At 38.9% G+C, this 22,487-nt stretch overlaps 1 protein-coding gene across 6 annotated transcripts in view; it reads right to left on the reverse strand.

The window, feature by feature from the left end:
- Positions 1-22,487, reverse strand: part of map3k5 (mitogen-activated protein kinase kinase kinase 5) — a 153,609-nt gene that overhangs the window by 70,096 nt on the left and 61,026 nt on the right. For all 6 annotated transcript variants that reach the window (XR_001170872.3, XR_001170871.3, XM_012963762.3 and 3 more), the window contains 3 exons: positions 16,461-16,573; positions 15,536-15,695; positions 4,757-4,910 (listed from right to left, as the gene is read on the reverse strand). Coding sequence is in view for 4 of the 6 variants with exons in the window: in XM_012963762.3 (XP_012819216.1) it covers positions 4,757-4,910; positions 15,536-15,695; positions 16,461-16,573 (427 nt within the window). In the remaining 2 variants the exon portion in view is untranslated. The remainder of the gene's footprint in view (positions 1-4,756; positions 4,911-15,535; positions 15,696-16,460; positions 16,574-22,487) is intronic.

Here is a 22,487-nt window from a genome sequence, read left to right on the forward strand (position 1 = left end):
TTCAGTGGATCCCTGGCGTTCAAATTTAGGGTGTTTTATCTTGGTACCTAATGATAAATGGGAGATTAGATGCTGCAAGCTTTGAGAGGATTTTTGGAAATATTATCAAAATTGCCAACTTTAGGAAAGCTTTGCGACTTGGTACTTTGGAGTAGAAAGACATGGGTACCCATTTTAGATTTGGGAGAATGTGTACTTTCCAAAAATATATGGCTTTCTGGGGTGAGCGTACTTTTTTTGTAGCGTTGTCCCACACAAAATGATGTAAATGTATTGATTTTGCAGGAGCGGAAATGACAGAAATGGGAGATCATATGGGGTATGTTCACATTGGGGCCCCTACATGCCACATACTTAGGTAAACCTATACATATTGGGCATCAAACTATTCAGTGGATCCCTGGCGTTCAAATTTAGGGTGTTTTACCTTGGTACCTAACACTATGTGGGAGATAAGATGCTGCAAAATGGAAGCTTTGAGGGGATTTTTGGAACTGTCATCAAAATTGCTAACTTTAGGAAAGCTTTGCGACTTGGTACTTTGGAGACATGGGTACCCATTTTAGATTCGGGGGAATGTGTACTTTCCAAAAATATATGGCTTTCTGGGGTGAGCGTACTTTTTACTAGCTTTATCCCACATATAATGATGTAAATGTGTTGATTTTGCAGGAGCTGAAATGACAGAAATGATAGATCATATGGGGGTATGTTCACATTGGGGCCCCTACATGCCACATACTTAAGTAAACCTATACATATTGGGCATCACACTGTTCAGTGGACTCCTGGCATTCATATTTAGGGTGTTTTATTTGGTTACTTTATGACCTGTAGGAGATCGGATACAATAGACTGGAAGCTTTGAAGCGATTTTTTAAAAATTTCACAAATTTTGATAAAAACCAATAACTTTAGGAAAGCATTGCGACTTGATAGTTTGGAGTAGACAGACAGTTGTGCCTATTCTGGATTCCCCAGAATCTGTTCTTTCCAGAAATTTTCTTGGATAAACCTTCTGTTAGTGGAATTTTTGTCCTTGAAATCTAAAGTATGCAGTTTTCTGGAGCAGTGCTTTGGAAATTTGGTAGTGTACTGCTGGGAGTTTTTGACCTATACAAGTGAGAAATTAGTGCTGGGCGGTATGACCAAAAATTTATATCACGGTATTTTTCAAAATTATATCGGTATCACGGTATTTGACGGTATTTTTTTTTCCCCATGCATGATTAGGTGACCACCCCAAACACCCGCCACCCGCACCCCCCCCCCGTCACCCCAAACACCCCCCCATCCGCACGCAGCCCCCCCACCCCCCCCCATCCGCACGCAACCCCCCCACCCCCCCATCCGCACGCACCCCCCCATCCGCACGCACCCCCCCACCCCAAACACCCCCCATCCGCACACCCCCCCCACCCCAAACACCCCCCCATCCGCACACACCCCCCCCACCCCACCCCACACACCCCCCCATCCCCTTCACATAAATATATGAAGGGGACAAATTTTAGACATTTAGAAGCCTATATCTTGTTACAGAATTGGAATTACACAAAAATTCCACCATATTTTGAAAGCTTAGGATGTCCCGAAAAAAACGATATATAGTTTTCCTGGGTAAACTAAAAGTCCCCCCGAGGAAAAGCCCCTAAAGTCAAACAGTGCAAAATGTTCAAAAACTGGCAGTAGAAGTTCCACTTTGTTCAAAACGGCTGGCAGTGAAAGGGTTAACGCACCTTAGTGAATCAACCCTATTGTTTGTATTACTTAAAATTCTCCCATGCTCCATCGAGTGGAGAATAGCACTGAAGCAGGAATAAAAGGACAAAAGCCAAGTGATAAACTTATTTGGATTTGGATTGACAAGAAAAATCAATATCTTATCTGAAAGCAATTGAATTGTGGGGTGCTGGCTTTTTATTAAACCTTAGGATCATACACAATAACCTGAGATGGCTGCCTACAGACCAATATTACAACAAAAAAATAAATTTATTGGTTGAAGAATAACATCTTAAATGGTAGAATTGTGCAATGTACACAGTATAATTTATTAATAAGAACTACATGACAAAATCAAGCCAGAATCTTAATAAATCATTACTCATCATTCTTAAATGTAGAAGTGTTAAGGGCCACCCTCCCTTTGCGACTTAAAGGAACAGTAACACCAAAAAATGAAAGAGCTTTAAAGTAATAAAAATATAATGCACTGTTGCCCTGCACTGGTAAAACTGGTGTGTTTTCTACAGTAACACTACTATAATTTATATAATAAGCTGCTGTGTAGCCACGGGGGCAGCCATTCAAGCTGGAAAAAAGGAGAAAAGGCACAGGTTACATAGCAGATAACAGATAAGTTCTGTAGAATACAATAGTGTTTTATCTGTTATCTGCTATGTGCCTGTGCCTTTTCTCCTTTGAATGGCTGCCCCCATGGCTACATAGCAGCTTATTTATATAAATTATAGTAGACTTTCTGAAGTAAACACACAACTTTTACCAGTGCAGGGCAGCAGCACATTATATTTTAGTTACTTTTATACACTTTCATTTTTTGGTGTTACTGTTCCTTTAAAGGAGAAGGAAAGGCAAAGTCACTTGGGGGTGCCAAAATGTTAGGCACCCCCAAGTGACTTGAATCGCATACCTTTTACCCCAGGCTGGTGCCCCTGTTCAGAGAAAACAGCACCAGCCCGGGGTAGCTGCAGTGCTTCCTCCTTCCTGTATCGATCGCGCGCGCATGCGCAGTAGAGTGAAAAGCTGAACTTTAACAGAGAAGTCGGCTTTTCACTCTACTGCGCATGCGCCTATTGTGTTAATTGCAGCGAAATGAAGCCGAAAGGAGGAAGCACATCGCTCCAGGTACCCCGGGCTGGTGCTGTTTTCTCCTAACAGGGGCACAAGCCCGGGGTACGAGGTAAGCAATTGAAGTCACTTGGGGGTGCTTAACATTTTAGCACCCCCAAGTGACTTAGCCTTTCCTTCCCCTTTAACTTAGATTTAAATGAGGCAATATTAATGAAGAAGAAAGCATTTAAGAAATATATATAACACATATTCAGACAAATTTAATAGCTTTTTATGACGAGGTAAGAAGAAACACTTGGATTTTGCCTAAGCTTTTGATACAGTGTCTCACAAACATTTGTTTTTTAAGTCTGTTGATATTAGTAATACTGTTTATATATGGGTATAAAACTGGTTAAAGGTTTGTGTACAGGTGGTTTTCAATGGAAAATTGCAGACATTTTTGCAGATAAAAAACTGTGCAATTCTAGGAAGTGTTCATTGGCTACTAAAGCACATAAAGTACTGCTTTGCATAAAAAAAAGGCATTTACTTGAGGGATGAAAACATGGCTTTGCCTCTTTATAGATCCCTGGTATGGCCTCACTTTGAGTTTGCAGCGCAGTTTTGGGCTCCAGTCCTTATAAAGGATATTAATGAGCTTGACAGAGTGCAGAGATTTGCAACAAAACTGGTAAAAGGGATAGAAGTTTTAGACTATGAAGGTAGACCGTCATGGTTGGGGTGCTTTCTCTGGAGAAAAGGCACTTGGTAAGGGGACAAGATGATTACTCTTAGTACAACAGAGTACATTATTGACAGAAACCAGGGGATCTTTTCTCCCAAAAAAAGATCAACAAACCCAAGGCCACCCCATTAGACTTCATTAGTTTCCCCAGTTAAACTTACCATGGAGAGCAGTTCTACTGAAATTCACTTTTTAGATTTTACATTATATAGAGTGAATGAAAAGCTGTGTCGCAAACCAACTGACAGAATCTTACATTCACATTCACTATCTTTTACATTCACGTCATCCAAAAAAACACATCTATTGTCCCAGTCCTCAAGTGATTTCAAACATATCTATTGTCTAATTAAATGTGCATAAAAGAAGATTATTTTGGTAACAATATCAGATTAGTGTTGAACTAATGCTCTCTGCTTAGAAAAGGTGAAAGCTGCCAGAGCTAAGCATATAGAGAATACTTGAAATTGTTGTTGAAATCACAACCAGTGTACAAACTAGGCGATGCTACATTAACTACTATAATTACTGAACTACATCCGTTATTCTTCCTTCGCCAGCATTAAAGGAGAGAAAGTCATTTTGACACTTTACTGCCAATAGATTAGTGCAAGCTAAAACACTATATTTATTCTGCAGAAAGCTTTACCATTTCTGAGTAAACAACCCTAGAAGCTCCCTCCATTTGTTTAAGATAGCAGCTGCCATTTTAGCTCAGTCTTAGTAGCTTCCTGCTGCACCTCTACCAGCTGGTGGCTCAGATTGCACATTCTGATGGGAGGGGGAGTGAATTCTTATGAATTTTTATGGGGGGGGGGTAAGAAGAAGGGAGAGCCATGCAGACTCCAGCCCAGGAATGAAGGATTTTTCTGAGAGAGGAAGTCAGATAGAGAATAACATGTGTACACAAAAGAAGAAAAGAAATCCTGGTGTTTCTTTGGGTAGAGGACTCAGTGCAGCTATTCTATGAGTGCTTATGGCTGTATTTACATAGACCTTTCTGATAAAGCTCACTTAGTTTTTACCTTTCCTTCTCCTTTAAGTACTGGCTATCTTTGAGCAGACAGAACTACTGTGTTAATAAAAAGACGTGCAACATATTTACTGTGTCTGTACACCTCACGATATTATATAATTTCACTTATATTTTCCTGTGATGACTGCCATTTATGTAACCAATAAACTCGAATGTAAGAAAAAAATCCAAGTACTTACAGGAAACCGTAATACAGACACATTGCTACTTGTAGACTCAACAAGAAAATCCATCCAAAAATCAACCAGCTCATGGTTTGTTACATGTTGTTCTTGGTTTGGCGTTTTAAAATGCTGATAAATCAAAATGGTCTCCACAACTGAATTCAAGAACCTACAACAAAAACAAACATTTGGATTTTACAGTGCACTGAAATCTGATAGAAGATACATAATTATTTTATTGGTGAAACAAAGAATTTATACTAACGTAAATTCCTTTTCCCTCAGTCCCGAAGGCAGCACTTACTTAGAGAGACGTCATACCTAGGGTAGGAAAAACACCACCTTCTCCAATAATTTATTCCACCCCCTTTACCCATAAAACCCTCTTCCCTCCACCAACCTTCAGTGACTTCTCAAGCAATAAACACAACACCACACAATGCTGTTAAATATTTACTAAGGGAGGGATATTGTGCTGCCTTCGGGACTGAGGGAAAAGGAATTTACGTGAGTATAAATTCTTTGTTTCCCTCACGTCCCTTGGCAGATCTTACTTAGAGAGTTGAGTAGCAGTAATCAAGGGGGGGGGATTTTACAACCAGAGAGGAGAACTGTATTTGCAAAAACCACTTCCCCAGGAGTACTCATATTTACACAGTAATGGTCTGCAAAAGTCTTGAAACTTGCCCACAAAGCCGTCCTGCATATTTGGTCCACTGAAAAACCTCCAAGTTCTGCCTGTGAGGCTGACACTGCCCTTGTAGAATGTGCTCTGAGATCCACTGGAACTGGTCTTCCTGAAGAAGAATATGCAATAGAGATTGCAAGCTTTATCCACTTGGCAATGGCAAATTTAGAAGCGACCCTGCCTTTGTTAATGCCACAAAAAGAGACAAACAGGTTGTGTGATCTCCGAAAAGGATTAGCGAAAAAAGCTGGAAAAATAACTTAAAAATTTCTATGAAAATTAGATGAAACTTTTGGTCTGAATAAGGGATCTGCTTTGAGAATGATCTTATCTGGAAAAATCTGCAGACACGATTCCTTACAGGATAAGGCTTGAATTTCGCCTACACGTCTTGCTGAACAGATGGCTACTAAGAATACTGTTTTAATAGAAATGTGAAACATAGAGGCTTCTTCTAGAGGTTCGAAGGGAGCATGTTGCAATGATTTAAGAACCACATTCAGATCCCAATTTGATTTAAGGGTATAATTTTTTGGCTTAATATTCTGGGCGGCCTTAATAAATCTTCTAATCTAACCTTCTAAGAGGATGTTCCGCCAAAGTTTTACTTAGAAAAGCAGATAGGGCTGCAATCTGGACCTTAAGTGTAGCTGGCGCGAGATTTTTCTGGAATCAGTCATACAAATAACTGATACAGGCGCTGTTTCCGGATGCTGTTTCTTTGGTAAATTAAATTTGTCACCTTCTTTCTACTTTGTAACAGGATCTCAATAACTGGAGAAAAAACTCCCTGTGATCTCATTACATCCCTTTCAGTCTCCAGGCTGTGAGATTTAGGGCTGCTGGATTTGGATGCAGAACTGGACCTTGGGAGAGAAGATTCTCCTTTACTGGAAGATGTCAAGGTGGACGTATAGATAATTGGAGGAGATCAGAGTACCAATTTCTCCTGGGCCAGGCGGGAGCAATCAGAATTACTTCCGTAGAACAAAGAGCAATCTTCTTGACCACTCTTGCTATTATAGGAATTGGTGGAAACACATAAGCTCGGCTGAAGTGCCATGGTTGGGCCATAGCATCTACTGCCTCTTCCCCCGTCCGGCTGTTAGAGAAAAAAAACTTCTGATGTTTTGTATTGTATTTTGAGGCGATGAGGTCTATTACTGGAGGACCCCATAAACTGCAGATCTGTAAGTATGTTTCCTGATCCAGACTCCACTCTCCCGGAAGCACCGGCCTGTGGCTTAGGAAATATGCTTGAACATTGTTGCGACTTGCAATATGGCGTGCTGACAAACTCTTAAGATTTTTCTCTCCCCAATAAAGAATCTTTTTGACTCTTTCGGCTTAATCTCTGCTTCACGTTGTCTGTATGTATTAGGAATTCACAACCCTTTATCAGGGATTTGAAAGCAAGCAGAGCTTTTCAAACTGCCTCTAGTTCCAGGGAATTTGATGATAGATGAACTTTTCGTTTTCCCAAATACCCTGTTTTACAATGTTTCCTAGATGGGCCCCCCAACCTTTTCCACTTGCATCTGTTGTAATAAGTATGGGAGGATACAGAAACATCTGGGTGCCCCTTGAAAGATTCTTTGGTTGAAGCCACCAAGTAAGAGAGTTTTTTACCTCCTGGGGTACACAGATTTTTTGATGTAGTGAACTCCTTTGATGATCCCAAACCTGATTCATATACCTCTGTAAGTTTTTCATATGAGCGCGCCCCCAGGGAACTGCTTCTAAGGCTGCTGAGAAGAGACCTAGAATGTCTAGACCTTGTTTTACTGAGGAAATTTTCCTTTCCTGAAATTCGTAAACTTTTTTCCCGATTTTCTCTCTTTTATCTTGAGGAAGGGAGATCTGGCCTTTTTCCGTATTCCATATCATACCTAAAAATGTTACTTCTGTTGAGGGATGAAGATTGGACTTTTCCCAATTTACTAGCCAGCCTAATGAGTGGAATATATTTAGAACTTGGGATACGTGTTTTAGCAAAATTTGTTCTGATTCTGCTTTTAGTAGGCAGTCTAAATAAGGAATGATTGCAATACCTAGGGGCTGATTTACTAACCCACGAATCCGACCCGAATTGGAAAAGTTCCGACTTGAAAACGAACATTTTGCGACTTTTTCGTATGTTTTGCGATTTTTTCGGATTCTGTACGAATTTTTCGTTACCAATACGATTTTTGCGTAAAAACGCGAGTTTTTCGTATCCATTACGAAAGTTGCGTAAAAAGTTGCGCATTTTTCGTAGCGTTAAAACTTACGCGAAAAATGCGCAACTTTTCGCGTAAGTTTTAACGCTACGAAAAATGCGCAACTTTTTACGCAACTTTCGTAATGGATAGGAAAACTCGCCTTTTTACGCAAAAATCGTATTGGTAACGAAAAATTCGTAAAGAATCCGAAAAAATCGCAAAACATACGAAAAAATCGCAAAATACCGATCATTACGAAAAAAACGCAATCGGACTCCATTCGACCCGTTCGTGGGTAAGTAAATCAGCCCCCTAGAGTCCTTAGATATGCTGCTACTACAACCAGAACTTTGGTAAATACCCTTGGGGCACTAGATATTCTGAATGGTAATGCTGTGAACTGGTGGTGCTCTGTACCTGATGGCCTTCTTATGGCTACTCTTAGGAACTTCTGATGACATTCTCTTATGGGAATATGTAAGTAAGCATTTTGTAAATCCAGGGTGCATATAACCTCTTTCTTATGGATAGTGAGCAACGTGGACCTTATCGACTCCATCTTGAACTTCTTTTTCTGAATGAATCGCTTTAAGAATCTTAAGTCCAAAATGGTTCTGAACTTTTTGTTTGGTTTTGGAACAAGAAAAATTGGAGAATAAACCCCTAAAAAGATTTCCTCCAGAGGTACCGGAACTAATACCCCCATATCTTTGAATTCTTGGATAGCAGCTTCCATTGCTTGCTCTGCTAGACTTTGCTTTGGAAGATGAGTTTCTAAAAATCTTGTTGGAGGAAGCAGACTGAATTCTATGGCATAACCTAGTCTTATTAATTGTAGTACCCATTTGTCCGAAGTGATCTTTTCCAATTCTTGAATGAAGTATCTTAGTCTTCCTGCCACTGGAAGACAGTCATGCTGAAAAAGGCTTCTGCCCGAAGCTAGGGCGCCCCCTTCCTCTTGAAGATTTTCCTCTGGACTGTCCTGTTCTATCTTTAGACATTTTACTCGAAAAAAAGGACGCTTAAAAGATCTTTTATCCTGAGGTAGACTCCTCACCTTATCATCTGACTTTTTCTCCACTAGCATTTCGAGTTCTGATCCAAAAAGTTTCTCCCCTTCAAAGAGTAAGTTAAGAAGACGATTTTAGACGCATTATCAGCTCTCCAAGGTTTTATCCATAAAGCTCTTCTAGCAGTAGTGGTAAAAGAAGTCGTTTTTGCCAATATATCAACTAAGGCTAAGGCTGCTTCGGTTAAAAAGTCTGATGCAGACATCAACATGGGGAGATCTGATAAAAGATTTTCTCTTGAAATACCTTTCTTTAAGGCCTTCTCTAACTGCATAATCCAAACTTTAAGTGACCGAGCTACTGATGCTGCTGCTATTGCCGGTTTAAACCCAGCTGCGGCTGCCAGGTAAGCCTTTCTTAAAGCTCCTTCTGCCTTTCTATCCATAGGGTCCTTGAGGCCAGTACTGTCTTCCAAGGGTAAGGTAGTCCTCTTAACTGTTTGGGCTACTGGAGGATCTAGTTTAGGAACTTTGCATCTTCGACATCAAAGGGAAAAAGTAAATTTCTTTTACAGGCCCCATTTTCTATCCAATAATTCCCACTGATTTAGAATTTTATTTTTAAAAGCCTCATCAACTGGAAAAGATGCTTTGCGTTTACCTATGTTAGCAAATAATTTACTTGATTTTTTGGGAGGCTCAGAAGACTCTTCCAGCCCCATTGTATCTCTGACTGCCGCAATCAGGGCTCTACAGGAAAAAATTCCTCCGAATCTGAAATTTCTCCCTCCTCAGAGTCAGAATCAAATTTTCACTCTGAAGTTCCTTCCCCAAGGGAAGTATCAGAAGACCAATCTTCATAAAGAGACCCCTCAGCTTGCAGAGATTTTTTAGGCTTCTGCTGATTGAATGATTCAAAGGCCTGAAGCATATCCCTCTTCATCCAAGATACTAACTCATCAGCATAGGATTTTTGAGCTTTTCTTTACAGGTACAACATAACTTTTCCCCTTCTAAGGAACTGAATTTGACTTCACAGCCCAAGCAGGAGATTAAAGATGGCTTTTTTAACTCCTTTTTCCCTTCAGGGGACTCAGATAAACTCTCTTTACATTTTGCCTTTTCTTTAGTTTTCCCTTTTTCCACTTTCTCTGGAGCAGTGTCAGCCATTGGTGAAACAACAATAAAAAGAGAGCCTCCATGTCAGAGATACAAAAGAACAACATCTAAAAGCATCATAAAGATGAATACTTACAGGCAGAGATGGAGCGCTTCACTTGTGGACCTACAGCAGGAGTAAACCCGGGAGCGGCTTTACGGATGTGACACCCTGCGTTCCACCGCTCTATGCGTTCCACCTACGCAGCACGAGTTAGTGACGTCACCACCGGCGCCTTCCAGGAACATGCAACAACTACCAGGACACTTACCAGCATGCCCAACACGCGCTTAAGGGAGGCACAATCGTTTGATTGGCGACCCATCTCAAGCCCTCCTGGGCTTCAGGGTAAGGGTACTCCAATACCACATCATCACTTGTCTGAATGACGGTGTAATCCTTCCGTTAGGAAAAAAAACACTGAAGGTTGGTGGAGGGAAGAGGGTTTTATGGGTATAGGGGGCGGAATAAATTATTGCAGAAGGCGGTGTTTTTCCTACCCTTGGTATGACGTCTCTCTAAGTAAGTGCTGCCAAGGGACGTGAGGGAAACAAAGACATTATATCTACCGACAGTCTCAGTCAATATTAATCAGTAAATATAAATAGCTAAATCGGTTACCTCTTTCTACCCCTATCTCTAATATAGGCTTCATTTAACATAATCTGACAGTATAACATTTTACATTTCAAGTTTGTGTTTACATTCACTACTGCATACACTCCTATCTATCTGCTTGTGAACACAGTGGTCTGTACTCACAATGTTTGAATGAGCTTTCACTAATTTCGTTAATAAAATACTAACTGGAGTTCTACCCAATAACGGGGAGTGTCTTAAAGTGCTCTGGGTAGGTAGGAAATTTCACGGACCAGTCGAGCAAAGTCTGTAGAGCCTAGTGCAAGGCTAATTCTCGATAAAGTGGCATGACCGGAGGAGTAACAGGAGAACTGCTTCTCTTCCATCCATTTAACTAGCCGTGGGGCCGCTGGGTCTACTCCAAAGTCCTATCCAACTTGGGCTGGGTAGAGGCATTGAAATCTCCCAGTAGGCATATTGGATCTGATGGGAGAGCAGTGACATTTTGGGAAAAAAAAAAAGAGAGAGAATGGTGGTAGAATGTAGACATTCACTTGGTTGTGAACCTTGCAATGTAGTATTACACAGCGACCATAAAATTCAATGTGTAGCGGTGATACAATGTCCTCTAGAGTTGACACCCCCGGTTTCTATTTCTGTAGTGCATTCCCAAATATTTTGGAGGTCATGGCATAGGAGTGAAAGGTCTACTTTTATCTCCTCCAGTTGTTTGGTTGTTGCTGCACTACTCTCCATTATCGCGGCAAGCAGTTCAGAATGTGTTGGTTCTCTCATCTTCGGGTCCAGAGGTAGAGAGGCTGGTGAAGCCACCTTCACCTAATTGCTGCATCTAATTGCTGTCAAAAGTCTGTGGAGGGCCTTGTGATACTGTGCAAAGCATTCAAGCTTAGCCACTGCATCAAATTTTTGTTTCTGCGAGTGCTTCCCCATTATTGGATTCTACAGGACGGAGGGGATCACCTCAGAGGAGATTATGTTTGAGTCAGTAATTGGACAGGATTGAACTCAGGATGACTGCATGGGGTAATGACAGGTCACAGCATTTTAATATATCAGGCTGGGCAGTTCATTATTGTAAAAACGTATACAGTATTTCAGGTTTAGTGCAACCATTGCACGCTCTCAACTGATACACACTCTCTGAAAGTATCTGCGATAACTGGGGTGTGCGCTCTTCAAGTATCTTAAGAATGTGCCCATGCTCCTTACAAACGTATACACTTATTGACTAGCAATGCGCCCGACATGTTCTTTAGATCCTGCCAACTGCCCGTTGCCTTCCTGGGTGATGCAATCCGCTCCCCATGATGACCCTAAAGAGTATACACTGATCAGAGCAGTGATTGTCAGGCACAGTTGACTTATTCCTTTATAAGGCTTTGGTCGGTGATCAAAGTTTATTTTACTCTCTTCTAACTTCTCCCTTGAGTCCTGCTGTGGGTGTCCAGTGTTACTATGTTACACCTGATGTTTCCTAGAAGTAACATTATATTACAATATTGTTTTTACTTTCATCTCTCAGAAACATCATGCTATTTGTTTGTTTGTTTTTTTATCTAAATGCACTTTAGTTTTCTAGTTAAATTTGATACAGGGCTTGTATGTGTTTGTTTACATTGCTTTCATTGGTGATTGCAGCCAGTTTCAGCGCCATTTTTCTGTGGTGTGATATTTATTGTGGGTGTTGGGATTCAGTTTGCTGGTTTGTCCTTGAGGAAGAACGTCATCTGTGCTTGAAACATTTTCGAAACACTTTTTTCTTTTTGCATTAAGCCCGTGTGTGTGTGCAGTACACTGTCACACACTCTCTCTCTTACACTCTCTATATACGTTGCATATTTGAGGATGTTATGTAAATACAAGATAGCATCAGAATACAACAAGTGCAAACACCTGAACACACCATGACAATCAGATAGCTGATAAATACCCTCCCTGTTGAGAAAAGGTCTCCTTTTTGTCCTCATGCTCCATTTTTTACCTCCTATAGAGTGCCTTTGGAGTCCATGTCCAACTCACTTACAGTAACCACATGGTTACCACATCACCCAGTACCTGACCTGGGAACTAGCACTTATATTGTAATGTCACCTTCTGTGACCTACAGCACTTATATTTGCCTATTTCTGTCTGTAAGTTACCCTCCCATCTAGATTGTAAGCTCTACGGGGCAGGGACCTCTATCCTCTTGTGTCTTTGACTCTTATCTTATTACAACTGTATCTTGTATTTATTTGTGTTTATTGTAATACTTTGTATTTATCTATTACTATCTTAATAGTCCCTGTTTGTATTAATGTATTATACTGTACCGCGCTGCGTACATAAGTAGCACTTTATAAATAAAGATATACATACATACATACATCAGAACTGACACATCAACTATGATTAGTCTCTAGGTAATAGAATGGATTCATTTTTAGTCAGTGGGTTCTCTAGAGTCAGCATGCAGGGAGGACACAGATGCCAGATTCCATGTAGATCAAGTGTTGTGTTTGTATTTGAAAGTCTGTTATTACGTTAGATGTGTGTCAACAGATTTTGTTAAATAAATGTATAGTTTGATTTGATTTTATATAAATGTGACCTAAAACATCATCTGATTTTTAAACAAGTATGGTTTATGTATGTGAGTGTATAGATAGGTCAGTATATGTTTGTGTGTCCTGGGATCACTTGGAAGGGTTGAACTTGCTGTACTCTGGTCTTTTTTCAACCCTGTGTAACTATGTACGAGGGCACCCACTCCGTTTAGAAGAAGGGAGGTTCCGTTTAAATGTTCGGAAAGGATTTTTTACTGTGAGAGGGTTATGGGAGATAGCTCTTAGTATAAGTTGATCCAGGGACTGGTCCGATTGCCATCTTGGAGTCAGGAAGGAATTTTTTCCCCTCTGCGGCAAATTAGAGAGGCTTCAGATGGGGTTTTTTGCCTTCCTCTGGATCAACTAGTAGTTAGGCAGGTTATATATAGGCATTATGGTTGAACGTGATGGACGTATGTCTTTTTTCAACCCAACTTACTATGACTATGACTAGTCATAATGCATAATGTGCTTATAGATATCCATCACATTCCAGAACATGTGGCGTGGCTGAGGGAATAATAAAGAGAGAAATATCTAGGAAGGTATAGCCAGACTGTATGAGATGGGTTGTATCTCAGGGCTAACTCGGTAATTTTTAGGAAGTTTGGGATTAGAAAGCAAGATTAATCTGGCCACTGCTCATTTAGGGCAACTAGATGAGTTAGAAGAGGGCCAGTGTAAACGTAGTAGAGCTGTAGAGAGTTCTACACCTATGAAGGGGAAGCCTCATAACAGAATAACATGTGGGTAGGATTTGTTGAAATTATTTTTGTTTTTTTATTTAATTTTTTAAATTATTTTTGTATAATTTCAGATGTGTAGGCCCACAAAGAAATACTAACATTTCCATTTTATCTCTAACACAGTAGCCAACAGACTTTAATTTAAAAAACAATAAACAGCAGACACTATGGCCATATTTATTCACAGTAAACTCTAAACAATGGGCTGTGGGCTAGGCATTGGTTTACTCCTAACAATACACTAGAGACACTGTGTCACCCAGATACTGGTTTAATCTTACTCCCACTAGCTAAGTGGGGGGTGCTAGATCATTATACAGGAATATGAGAGGGATCATCAGTTTGTTCTTATAGGTCCCCCTGTTACAGGTGGAGTAGCTTGCTTAGGTTATGATTGGTTCAGAGTACCCAAGAAATGAGCTTGCATAGGATGGTTCAGGAGAATCTCATCTAGGACTCTAAAAGTGCCTAGACACATCTCCCATTGAAGTTGGCTATTTTGACTAAAGGCCCAAGGGATTAAAAAGTTTATGAAAACATGGTAGTTCTTCAGGGAACCTCTTTTGAACTTCACCAACTAAACGAGTATATTAAGTGTTTTATTTACTGTAGTACTGTAGCATTGTGTGCATTAAGATTGTTTGTCTGTAGCCATTTTGTTTAGTAAAGTAGCATGTGTGTTATAAACAATAGTGTGTGGGTGTTTATTTCCTTGACATATTACTGCAATTTCTGAACTTAATAGTGCCATAGCACTTCATGCATGCATATGTATTTAATAAACATTCTTAAAATAAACAGATGCCAAAATGAAATTGTATTAAAAAATACATTTATTTAGATATAAACATTGAAGTGGTAAAGGATATTTACACATGAACAGCATGACAGATTTACTTCACAATGACATGAATGCGTATCCCATGGTCTATCACTTTCAAATGAAAGACTGCAGGTAAAATATCAATACAAGATTAACCCTAGGCCCGACACCAACCAAAACTCTATCTATAAGAAGTAGAATTTAGGGTTGCCATATTTGACCTTTGCAAAAATCAAACAAAAAGGCTTGGTGATGACATTGGGGCAGAGCAGTGACATATGGAGGTGAAGTGATAATTTTGGGGGCATGTTTGTGCTTTGTGGGAGCAGGGCTGCGACATCAGAGGTGGCTGTTGGCCATATTATTGTTTAAAATGTGCAAGATGAGCAACACATACTTTTTTGTATCCTGCTCTAACAAAAGCTCTCCTTTCTGTGTTTTTGGTATCAACTGGTAGCAATGACCAACATTTTGTTGCCACTACTTTCTCCAGCTAAAGAAGCAGAAATTAAAACATATTACATACTTCACCTTAACATGTTTGGCATACAGGAGTGCACTAGCTGAACTTTTCAGGATATGCATTTGCATCGGTGAAACATAGAGTTGATATCCCAATATACTTTGGTTTTGTTATGATTCATTGTGATTTTTTTATGTAACTCTAATACAATAATGTGGCCAAGTTTATGAGTTATAGTTTGATCAAATCTTTGATCCAATGTTACTATATACTGGTGTTTCTAACAATCCTGCTTATAGGTATGCTAAGAGAGGAGGGTGGGGCCCTTCCATGAATGGCATTTGTTAATTGTTTTATGGGTTAGGTTATAGTATGGAGTATTTTGGGTAATTACCCATTTATTCATCTCCAAAACACCTGGAGGGTGGAATTGACATTTGATGTAAAATAGCTAATAAAACATTTCACTTTATATAATCCTTTGCCATAGAAAACAGTTTTCACATTTCAACAAACTCACCATGCTGGGGTTTTGAGCTTGAAAAGCTTTTCTGCTGCATGGATAACTTTTGATGAGTCATTGGCCAGTATACATGCCCCCAAATAAAATCCAACATCCCAATAACTTTGGAGTTTTTCGAGATTTCCTTTTTTACCCAACAGGCTACTGAGTTTAACTCCTAAATGAAGAAACAAGTGCATTAACAGAAATAAGGTTTTTATAATATTTAAGGTACAGAACATCAAGAATATTGAGTTACACTGGAAGAAATATAACAAAAATAACAAGAACAGAGGTCTCTATAGGTATATGAAAAAGCATCACATCACACACAAATTTATATATGGCCATACCTCCCTGCATCACCCTCATTGTACTCTAATATTATTGCAAGTGCAGTATAAGGTAAGTCTAAAAAGCAAAGCATTCACTTCTAAATATAGGGCAATAGACTTATTTTTAAATCAAATGTTGTTTTTTGTTCCACTTAATCACTTAGTTTGGACAGGCAGATTTAAGTTTAAAAACCTGTTTAAAATTGCCCTGATTCCACCGACCATGTGTGCAGAGCACTTGCTCTTAGGCCTGACAATAACAGACTTATTGTTTCACAAAATAAATCTTGTAATCATTGCACAATAGAGGATGAATTCATTTTAAAAAAAGAGAATGCCAGACAGAGATAAATCATTTGCACAAAATGACATTAAAAAATGCTATATTGCATAGACTAAGGGGCAGATTTATTTTAAACCACTTGCCTTTATTTGAATACAAAGCATATAAGCAGCTGATGAATAAATGCCCTTCCAAAAATGCAATCTGTCTCTAATATATGGATATGTATAAACTTTAGAAGGCACCTGGGCTATTGACATCTGTGTTTTGTGAGTGCATCACATTACTTCTATTTTATTTGGATACACCTATTACTGATAATTACCGATTTTCCGGAGTTCCAAAGAAGTCTCAAATTGATGACCAGCAGCTAGAAGTAGCACCGCATAATTGATTCCAGAATGAAGTGTTGGTTCAGATTCAAAGGCCTTCCTGTACCTAAAGAAAACATGCACAGCACTGAACTATAAAACAAGTAACTAGATCCTTATACACTCAATATTCAATACATTCAACAAACTCCTTATTCAACAAGTTATCGAAATAACTATAAAAAGTTTTTTTTCTTTAACAACAAATAATGGCAACCTCGTTTACCCAGGAAAACAATATATCGTTTTTTCAGGACAACCTAAGCTTTCAAAATATGCTTGAATTTTAGTGTAATTCCACTTCTGTACCAAGATATAGGCTTCTAAATGTTTAAAAAAATTAAAAAAATAGTATTTTCCATAATAAACACATATACCAGAAACATGAATTATTTTATGCACCAAAATAGAACTGATTTGTACCCATTACTCCTGAATACACAAATACCAAATATATATTGTTATACGGAGATTTCTCACTTATATAGGTCAAAAACTCCCAGCAGTACACTATCAAACTTCCAAAGCACTGCTCCAGAAAGCTGCATACTTTTCAAAAATTCAATTAATAAAAGATTTATCCCAGAACACTAGGCATTTTTGGAAAGAACACATTCTGAAGAATCTAGAATAGATAAATCTTTCTGTCTTCTCTAAACTACCTAGTTACAATTTCTTAAAGTAATTGGTTTTTATCAAAATGTGTTACATTTTTGAAAAATTGCTTCAAAAATTCCAGTATATAGAATCTCCTACAGTATAGTATCTCATACAGGTCATAAGGTAACCAGATAAAACATCCAAAATATCAATGGCAGGTTTATCAAAGTACATGGCACTTAAAGACCTCAAAATATACCTTGTGCCATAGGCGTTGTAACTGGGGGGGGGTTAGCCCGCCCCACAGAATTCTACCACCTTCCCCCCAATGTTTTGAAAGTTGCGGCTAAACTGCTGCAATATTTACCAAGTCCAAAATTCCAGCACCAGTCAGGAGAATTTCTTTTAAAATAAAAGGCTTTTTTCAAGCTCACTGACACACTGATTGCACTTCCCCATTATAGGTTAAATAACAGCGCCATCTTTTTGTCAAAAAGTATAAGCACATGTAACAATGTAACATACGAAAGAGGGAAATAAGAGAAGTGCAATCAATGTGTCAGTGAGCATGAAAAAGCTTGTACCTTCCTAATAATGTTGCAATCTGACGCATTAATCTCACACAATTTCTTACATACAAAGGCAACTCACCCCATATATGAACACCAAAGGTCTACTTAACAGTTTGATGCCCAATATGCATTGATATACCAAAGTATGCATTATGTACTGACAGCCAACTCAGCAAACAGAGCCCCTTGACAGCTTATTATGCGGCATATGACCCCCTAACAGTACAGGGACTGTGCACATTATGATTAATTCAAAATAGTTAAAGATATATTTCTACACCAAAGTACCAAAATAAAGCTATACTAAAAACAGATCAGGAACACTAATGTAGGGATAAAAATGCAAAAAATAATTGTGCAAATCAATGAAATAATTAAGTCACATGACAACATAATTAGTGGTCAAAATACCTGATCCAATAGTTACGCTGCCAAAATAAACAGATTTTTAGGGGAAAAACAGGAGAAAGTGGTAAAATGAATAAGAAAAAAAAAGTGTTTGTGTATACATGTGTACACATCAAAAAGTTGTGTGACTCTTTAATCCCCCTACTCCCACCCACCCCATACCCACCCTATCCCTTACCTCTACCCCAACTAACACACTAAATTTCACCAAGCAGTCAACCGAAGCCCGAAGTTATTTATAAGATGTAAAACTGTATACACAAATGTTTTCATGTACAGCGACCTACTGATTGCTTTCTTTCTCCTTAAAAAATCAATAAAGTTTCAAATTCAAATAAAAAAAAAGTTGTGTGACTGTGTATAAAGTGTGAGAAAAATGAAAAAAGCAAAAAAAAAGAAACTGTGCTAAATTGTGCGTTGTATGTGTATGTAAATATGTGTAAATGTATGTGTATAATAGTGCAAATAAATGCCACTTTCCTGTTCTGGAGCAGGATGGATGCAGGGATCGCTTAGGGGATCCTGAAGGGCCTATGCACAAAAAGCCATGTTTTCATCCACACTTTTCATCCATCCCATGCAAAGCGCAGAATGGAGCTCAGAGACCTGAACCTCCCCATTAAATACAGTGCTGCAGAGGGGCAAAATGCCAGCACCCCAATCAAAAGGTGAAAGGAGTAAGGTATGCTCAAAGAGAGAGGGAGAGATAACAGAGAGAATAGGGGAGAGAGATATAACAGGGAAATAGAAAAGAAGAGTCGTAGTAAGAAGTAGTACAGATAAAAAGTAAGTTGGATTATAAATGGAAAGTAAGGAAATAAAAGAAGAAAGAGAAAATGGAAAAGAGCAGGACAATGAGAGAGAAAGATGATCAGGAAGAGGGGATAGGGAAGAAGAAAGTATACAATAGGAAGAGAAAGAAAATGAGAAATAAATCCTGGCTTCTTCCTAGCAATATTGCTAATTGTGTTTCAACTTACTCATCCATTAGGGTTTCAAGTGCAGAGCAGGCTTATCCTCCAAGCAGGGCTTGCTCAAGATGCTTTTAATTCTGTAACCTACCACATTTTATATGCACACATATACAATTGATTATATGAGATCCCCTTTATCAGTCCAATTTTCCCATCCACTGTAGCACTGAGAGTCAGGAACTCCCTTGGTGTACTGCTCCTCTTGGTTGAGCCACAGGAGGCAGTGTGGTTTTGACCTCGCAGTTTATGTCAATTACTTCCTGTCTGTCTATGATGTAGCTAGAGGCAATTTCCCATTTAAAGGGCTATTTAAGCAAGACTTCTTTAGGCTGTGCTAGAACACTTAGCTCTTTGCAGTGACCAAGCCTCTAGAGTTGCTTTCCTGAGTTCCTGTCCAAGTATGTTCTAACCGATTCCTTTGTGTCTCTCATGCTGCCTCCACCTCCTCAGCCCATCCACTCTCATTTGGGGTACCAGAATGGTTTGTTCTAGGACACCTGATTTTCTTAATTTATACTACCAGTCTTAGTCAACTTAATCAACTAATTTCCTTTGAATTTCAGTATCATATTTATGCAGATAAATTGACTTCTACTCTCCAGACCTTCCCTTTATTTTAACTTGTGTCACACAAAGACCTAGATCTGTGTCTAATGAAAGCTCTTCATGTCTTCATTGTTCATGTCCACTAATTGCATAAACCTTAAAAGGGTAGTTCATCTTTAAATGAACTTGTTCTATGATGTAGATGGTAATAATCTGAAACAATTTGCAATTGGTATATTGGTGGTTTTTGAAGTATATTGTTTAGCACCTCACAAGTCTTGATTTTTGCATCTCATTGCTAGGGTCCATGTTTCCCTAGCAATCAGATATTGGTCTGAATTAAAGACATGAAGATACACAGGAGATTACCTAAATAGAAGGACAAGCTATATAAAGTAACTATGCAATTTTAGGTTCATAGAGATATAGTTACTGGGTGCTGGGGTCAGTGACCCGCATTTGAAAGCTGGAAAGAGACAGAAGAGGCAGGCAAATAATTCAAGAACAAACAAAAACCTTACATTTATAAACACTGAATATCATCTGCAATGTAGCTGCCCAAATTGCAGTTCTTCCAGATCCTGCTACAAGGATGCCATTTCTTGGATGGAACTAAATTGGTCTGTAAATTTGTAATTTGCAAACACAAATATTACTTACAATGCCCATCCTGTTTAATTAGTTAACAAATTAAATAAATATGGACCCAATACAGAACCCTGTAGGATATAAATATCAATCCTGCTTCAAGTAGATGTACAATTGACAACCACTCTCTATACAAATTTCTTTAGGCTTTAGTTTTCTATCCATGTGCAATCAATATCACTAAGCCCTACAAACCTTAGTTTACAAAGCAGTTGGCTATATATAACTAATCAGTAAAATACAAACTAAAGGGATAATAATACCAACAATAACAATAATTACAATACCAATAATAGCAATACTAATAATAATAATACATTGGCCAGGTAAAATTCTCCTTGCATCTGACAAACCCAAACCCAGACTAGGGACTGCCAAATGGTAACATGTTATTTATGACTCCAGAGAATAGGCTTCCACTGCTCTAAAGTCTAGTAGCAGAAACCTTTTCACCACACTACCTAACACTTGGCTGCACATATTGTAATGCTAGGCTTGCGTGCAGCAATCCCAAAGAATAGTTGTTACATACTAAAAATAATGGTATAAAAATGTGAAAGAATGCAAGCACTCGTGTATATCAAAAGCATTGCACGTGGGTGCAGTTCAGAAAATCTGCACTCATGGGTCTTATCTTGACCGAAAAATGCAAAGCCAGTGTTTCAGCTGTAACACCAACCTTTCTCTAGGTGCAAAAAATACAAACACAACCAAATGAAACCACTAGTGGAGGGGGGGAAAATTGATGATGTCAGTGTGACATACCTATGAAACACAGCATATGTTTTAAACACCAAAAAAGGCAGGAGTGAAATAACATATTAATAGAAGTGTTTATATAAATATTGATTAAAACCCTTATTATCATGAATCTAATCTTCTTATCTAGGTATAGCTAAATTATTAACCTCAACCATTTCAACAATGCATTAATACAAAATTAATTAAAACATAATATGCCAACATTAGCCCAAGGATGTAAATAAACATAAGAAAATGTTTTTAACATTAGAGTTATGAGGAAGAGCTGGCCAAGTTAAGAATGTTTACACTGGAGAAAGGTAGATATGATATATATCAGGGAACCCCAACCTTTTATACCCGTGAGCCACATTCAAATAAAAAAAGTGTTGGGGAGCAACACAAGCATGGAAAAAGTTCCTGGGGTGCAAATAAGAGGTCTGCCAGCCTACAGAAGGCTCTGTTTGGCATTTACATTGAGTTTTAAATCAAAACTTGCCCTTAAGCCAGAAATTAAAAAATGAGAACCTGCTTTGAGGCCACTGAAAGCAACATCCAAGGGGTTCAGGAACCACTGGTTGGGGATCACTGATACATAGCTATATGATATAGAAGGGTAGATGATATATATAAATTATGTAACTGAACCACACGATAAACTCTGTGATGCTTTATTCACCAGTAGGTCCTTCTAGAAGACCTGAAGGCATGCATGGAGATAAGAAGAAACGAGGTTCCATCATAATATTCGAAAAAGGCTATTACAGCAAGAGCCTTAAAAGTGGTAGTACTGGCAGATGGCTTCAAGAAAGCGTTGGATGTCTTTTTAGCAAGTGAGAAAATACTGTAAAGGTATGGGACCTATTATCCAAAATGCTTGGGACCTGGGGTTTTCCGGATAAGGGGTTTCATAATTCGAATCTCCCACCTTAAAGGAGAAGGAAAGGCTAAGTCACTTGGGGGTGCCAAAATGTTAGGCACCCCCAAGTGACTTAGATCGCTTACCTTTTACCCCGGGCTGGTGCCCCTGTACAGAGAGAACAGCACCAGCCCAGGGTAGCAGCGAGCGCTTCCTAATCGCTTGCATGCGCAGTATAGTGAAAAGCCGAACTTAAAAAAGAAAGTCAGCTTTTCACTCTACTGCGCATGTGCCGGCCCATGGATTTCGCCGGCAGAAGAAAAAAGAAGGAGGAAGCCTTCGCGACAGCTACCCTGGGCTGGTGTTTTTGTCTCCTAACAGTGGCACCAGCCCAGGGTACAAGGTAAGCGATCTAAGTCACTTGGGGGTGCCTAACATTTTGGCACCCCCAAGTGACTTAGCCTTTCCTTCTCATTTAAGTCTACTAAAAAAATTATTTCAACGGTAATTAAAATCAAAAGGATTGTATTGCCTCCAATAAGGATTAATTATATGTTAGTCAAGTACAAGGTACTGTTTTATTATTACAGAGAAAAAGGAAAAATGTGAATTATTTAATTAAAATGGAGTCTA

The sequence above is a fragment of the Xenopus tropicalis genome, chromosome 5, assembly GCF_000004195.4.
Source record: "Xenopus tropicalis strain Nigerian chromosome 5, UCB_Xtro_10.0, whole genome shotgun sequence".
NCBI lineage: Eukaryota > Metazoa > Chordata > Amphibia > Anura > Pipidae > Xenopus > Xenopus tropicalis.